Source organism: Podarcis filfolensis, assembly GCF_964270895.1.
Source record: "Podarcis filfolensis genome assembly, chromosome: 12".
Taxonomy (NCBI): Eukaryota; Metazoa; Chordata; class Lepidosauria; order Squamata; family Lacertidae; genus Podarcis; species Podarcis filfolensis.
The window spans coordinates 26862727-26868726 of NC_139614.1; the positions used below are offsets into that span (position 1 = coordinate 26862727).

The 6000-nt window shown below is 39.5% G+C and overlaps 1 protein-coding gene across 2 annotated transcripts in view; it reads left to right on the forward strand.

The window, feature by feature from the left end:
* The window catches only part of CRPPA (CDP-L-ribitol pyrophosphorylase A), a 50298-nt gene extending 44905 nt beyond the window's left edge, over positions 1-5393 (forward strand). For both annotated transcript variants that reach the window (XR_014540323.1, XM_083578752.1), the window contains one exon: positions 3897-5393. Coding sequence is in view for 1 of the 2 variants with exons in the window: in XM_083578752.1 (XP_083434878.1) it covers positions 3897-4001 (105 nt within the window). In the remaining variant the exon portion in view is untranslated. The remainder of the gene's footprint in view (positions 1-3896) is intronic.
* Positions 5394-6000: the final 607 nt, after the last annotated feature.

Genomic DNA, 6000 nt, shown 5'->3' on the forward strand with positions numbered 1-6000 from the left:
CTGGGTTTTTTTCTGCATCACTATCTTGTCCAAAGACATTCAGTTCAGTGAAAGTACAATAGTGTAAGGTAAGGGCATAAATAATGGCAAGGGTATATTTTTTGCAGAGGTAGAGAACCTGCAACCTTCCATATGTTGTTAGACTCCAACTCCAACCATCAGCCCCAGTCAGTATGAACAGTAGTCGGGGATGGCAGGAGTTCTAGTCCAATAGTATCTGAAAGATTGTAGTTTCTGCATTCTTGTGTTTTTGGGTAAAGAGGTTTCCTGATCACAAATATTTTGTCTGTATTCTAGAATTCATCATCTTTTTTGTTTTGTTACGATTTGTCCACCTTTAGTGCCTCAAATTGTTAATTTACTTTCTTAGAATAGACTAGACATAAATGGATGTGAGTGAATGAGGCATATATATGAAACATATACCTCATATAGTTCAATCAGTCAGGAGGGTCACAGGCTTCCTGTCCGTGATCTACATCTTAAAGGTAATTTTGCATATTTTCCTTTGTTTTCTTTTGCCTTTCTTCCTGGCATGGTCTGGGTGAATGGTTGGGTGTTTTCCAGTAGTACAAAAATGTCTAACCAGTTTTGCTTAACACAGGAGTGTGGTGGGTCTTCTAAGCTGCAAATGTAACTCATAGCAGCCATAAAAATAGTTTACAGACTATCCTTTCTCTTCTGTCGCCAACTGACAATCTTCTGTTTATACTGATACAGATGTACTGAAAGATGGGTATTCAAAATACAATGTATGTTTTAGTACATCATCCAGATTTCCAAGGGCTTTTGGAGCAAAACCATTGTGATGATGCCACACCTCACCAGCAAAAGGAAGTGAAGTTCGTGCATCTTAATAATGCTTTCACCCTCCCAAACGTGATACAGTTATAGCAGTCAGTCTCTCCCTGCCCCCTCGGTTGGAAGCAGGTGTGTTGTTGATTCTGTTAGACAGGTTATGGGATATTATTTCAGAATTCTTTACTGAGACCACCCAAAAGAAATGCCAAGTGTGCTGCACAGAATACTACCTCACGTTCTTGTTAGTTCTTTGCGGCAACTAACATCTGGGCATCTTTTCATATAGTTACACACAACTGTCAATATAAATATAAGCTTATTCTTCATTTCAGTTGGAGTGGAAGTTCAACTCAGCTGAACCCAGGGTAAAAAGATACAGTGGGCAATGATCCCCTGGCCTTCTGTCTCCCAGCCATTATTGTTTGCCAGTGAAATAGCATGGTTTTTAAAAGTTGGCTTAACCTGTTGCAGTCAGAATCGATCAACATTCATGCCAAGACAGCCTTAACAGGGTCACCTCAGGCTGCCATGGCTTCATGACAACAGTTGGGCTGGTATGTATTGTTACTGGACCTATGCATTCTCCAGGGTGCATTCTTAACCTAGTATTTTTCACCTATCAGGTGGTTTGAAGGTGAGACCCTATTGTCATAGTCAGAGCCAGACTATTAAATCTCTTTCTCTTGAAATTAGGCAGACAGCAAACATTCCTCTGTGCAGAAGAGTTGGGCCCATTAAGTTTGTTCATTCTGGGAGACTTAGGAATCCCATAAATTCATGAATACTCTAGGAGTTTCCAGTTGACGTGGCTGGTGCCTCTGTTAAAAACCTTGTCTCACTATGAAATTGTGAGTTGTATTGGGCTGTTAACATGATTCCTCCCACTGAATTGCTCACAGTTGCTCAGGAAGTTATTCAGCAGAGTTTTTTTTGAAGGGTTAGTGGCCTATTGGGTGATATTTTAAAACCTTTGGGGGACTTCTGTGACATGCTTGTAGACGTTTTGATGATAAAATGACTCTTATCTATTCCAACCTTGTCACCACCGTATCTGGAAACAATCAATTTGTAGTTGTTGTGGCTTGATGATGTGGCTTGATGCTTGGAATGACGCAGCTGACCATTTGTGGATTTGCCCTTTCCACATTTTCGTTAATTACATCTAGTTATGGAATAATTACATCTAGCTGTAGAATAAGTACTATATATTTGTATAGTAGGCTATGCTTAAGCCAGGCAAAAGCTCTTGAGGGTGTGGTGCAGAGCTGGGGAGCGGCATGGGCCTGGGAAAGGTTCTAAGGGCTGGATAAAGAAGCCCAGTTTCTTTCCCCGGTCAACAAGAAGGAGGACTTTCTTGGCAATGGAATCCCGATTGTAGAATGCCTTAAAGCGGCTGAGGGCAGACCAGAGTGAAGCCTGCTCCCCTCCAGTCTGTTCCCAAGGCCCACACACTTGTCTAGGCAATGTTGTTTTGTGTGTTGTATGTGTGGTCTCACTTCATACGGTGGCATAGCTGAATGTATAGAATACAAGTTACTGATCACCAATAACTCTACTAGAAAACAAATATGAGACTGCTTTCCGGCAGCGTATTACCATAATCCAACTTGTATTGAAGCAAAAGTAGACATCAGTGTGTGGTATGGGCGCCCACACATAGTGAGAAACCACTCGAATCAGATGTAGTAAGTGTGCATCCGAATCCATCTGGAGCTACAAGGCATTTCTCATTTAAAAGCAGAGGGTGCATATCTTTTTGTGGAATCAAACTTTTGTAATATGAATTTATAGACTGTATGACTGGCAAGATTCCAAAATGCTTTGTTTTCCAAATTACATTCACATGGCGCTGTAAATGTTTTGTTCTTTGGTTGGTATATTAATGCAGTAAATCATCTATTTAAATAACAGTAAAAAAAATATTACATGCCAGGAAGATAGATTTTTCAATACAGCATTAACTGTACTAGGTTAATGGATCCTGCGGTTCAACAACAATACAGTCTGCATTTTGGAGATGGGGAAGTAGATTACCACAGAATTTACGTGATACATAGGGAAGATCAATTACTAGGACTGCTGTTGCAGGTTTTACTGATGAGTAAAACAATTTTCTGTACATGTTCCATAAGCATCACACATTTGGGATGCCAGAAGCATAGAGGCAGCAGTGGGTGGTCGGTAATGTGAGATAGTTGGTGTGGGACAAGAACAAGATCTCGGCTGCTCGTTTTGTTTTTCCTATCCTTCTGTGTTTAATGGTTTACAATATGACTAAACTTTTCAAGTATCTAAGTCTGTGATGTTTCCCGTTGTTGAATATTTGGCTTCCCTCAATGAGAATATTGAAAAGCAGGATTGTAACACTATAGAAAGAAAGCTGTATGGAAAGAAAGGCAGGAGCACTTGTAAATATGATTGACCATGACATCTTTTATTGAGTCAGTTTGCACTGCCAGTTTAATTCAGTAGAAACTCCAAGAAAGGTTCTTTGCTATCAAAATATCACTGGAACGAAGTGCTCACTCACAGGTCCAGCTAGATATTAGAAAGACTGTCTGATTCTTGTTTGTATTTTTATTTGGGTTCAATGAATCCAAGCCATAAAGCAGTCATCCAGAAACTAAAGGTTCTGCACATAAACATGTTGGGAACACAGCAAAACCGTTTAGCGATCTGTAAATTCAAAGGATCTGTCAATAGAAGAGACCCTCTTGCACTGACCTTTGTCAGTCAAAAATGTGCAAACTGAATGAAGAGAACAGGGAATATTCAGCTAAGTTTATTTAAAAATAAATAAATTTAATATTAATGTTGTGCTTCACTTGTTGTTACCTGCTCTCCACCGTATTGTGCAAAGTTATTTCTCTGCCTTGCTACCTAAGATTCTTTTTCAATTGTAGATCTTAAAAATTGAATCTCTGGCCACCTGCAGCCAAAGGATGTCATGTGCCACTGAGATATGGGCCTATCTGCTTCCTACTTTTTCTTCCTAATTCCTACCATTTCCCCATTAATATTTTAAATTCATATTTTGATTTCCCTTCCTAGAAATGAAAGCAGCTGATAATGGGTATATTTTTGCTCTCTTTCAGGACAATTTGAAGCTTCAAGAGACCATGGATTCAGCTGCTGCTCTTATCATGGCATTAATAAGAGACAGAAATCCTGCCTACGTTGGACAGCTTCTAGTAGCATGAAAAGGAGATGTGCAGATATTTCAAGGAGGGGTCAATGCAGCCTTTTTAAGTTGGAAGCTACTAAGAGTATATTTTGGGTGGCAGTTAAATATTTAAGAGGGAGGTCTTATTTGAAATATAGCTACTATAAGGTTCAGAATGTTATGCTATGTGTTACCTTGAGTGCCTTTGGGCAGCGAGAACTAAGGACTATGATAAATAAGGTTGTTTGTATTCTAAAGGGATATAACTGCAGAAGTGAATTGTTTCAAAGCTGTGTGGACATGATCTAACCAGAGTGAAGCGCTTTAAATGCAGCTATTCCACGAGGAAGTGCTAAGCATGTGTTACTGTATTATTACACTGGCTAATTAAAGCCATAAGAAGAGCCCATCTAGTCCAATATTCTGTTCTTACAGGGACCAACCAGATGCCTGTTGGAAACCCAAAAGCAGGATCGAAGCATAACACCACCACCCAACCCTGTGGTTTAAGGCAACCAGTATTTCCCTCACCTCTCAAATAACTTTTTGGTTTAAATAAGCGGAAATCAATTATAGGTGTTATTTGAACAAAACATTTCATACTGACATTTATTAAATGGATTGTGTGTGCATTGCACTACTTTGCTGTGCTTTGAACCCCAGATAAAGAAGTAAGTAGGCTTTTCTCTCGACTTCAGATGTTCCCCTTTTCATGTGTGGAGCTGTCCCTTGCAATGAAGAAAAGAAGGAAGCCCCTCATATTTCAAAGGCATACATTAGACTCCCTGTGCCAGCAAGGAAAGACCAATTCCTGGTTCTGTCTCTTGTCATCACTTAACCTTAGGCCAGATCCACACTTTGCGCAGCAGAAACTCTCTTGTGGCTACACCAGTGTTTCCTGCAACAAATATATACGTTGCGGATGACATGACCCACATCTTTAAACATCTACAGAATGTGTTGAGAAGGATATGTTTTGTCTTTAAAGATGCTAGTATATTGTTTGCACTTCATGTGTGATAGCTACGGAAAACAGTATTCACAATATCTGAGCCTGCCAGGTAAGATGTGGAGCATCTCAAAATACCTAAGTGTAGGGCTCTTGTCTTGGAGGAGGTGGTTAGTGCCTCTTGCTCCTTATCTGGGAAGCCTTGTATCTTGTTAAGGTAAAATATGAATGAGCAAACCCCAGTTACGTTTATGTTCTTCAACCCAACTCTTTTCATACAGTATGTCAGTAAATCTGTAAGGGAACTAAAACAATAATGGTTAATAAGCAGTGCACAGCTTTACACGGGTATTCATGCACAACCTCTTTGAGCTTGACAAGGAAATAAAAAGTGCTCACATTATGACCCTTGGGCCATATCCTGGGTGCAGCTTTGTGTAATGCAGCTAAATATAATCAATTACAGTAAGGCTGATTGAATCATCGAAACGTTTTTTTGTGTTCATTTCAGACGCTCATGTCATTGTTGGCAAGATTATTTTTAGCACCCTCAAGGAAGTATAGTGAAGAGAACACTCAGAAATGGAGGTGAAAGAGCTGTCTTGCATGATTTGGCCATATAAACTATTATTTTACTTAAAACATTTTTATTTTGCTATTCAACCAACAAAAGATTACCAAAGGAGCTTACAAATATCAATAAGAAAGCCCTTACCTTCAGGCTTGCAGTTTGATAGAGAGTTGTAAAAGCAAACAAACATGGGATGTGAGGCTCTATATCTTTGTTATTCTCTTGTCCTTTGATAACTTTACAAAGATTTATTTGCAATTTTTTTGTTCGATATGTACAGTTGTGCTCCTTCTGTTGAGCCTCAGCAGTTTCTGCAAGGAGGCATTTACACTGAACAATTGTTCCCAACCTTTCTCAATGCTTGGGTAGGTGACAAAGAAGCACGGTAGTGTTAATTTCCCTAAGGCATAGACTGAAATTTCAAAACAAAGCATGCGTGACTGAAACTTTGAATCAAAGTCCTTGATTTTGCAACTCAACTCTGCCATGAATTCACTAGAGGTGTTAGGCATGCCA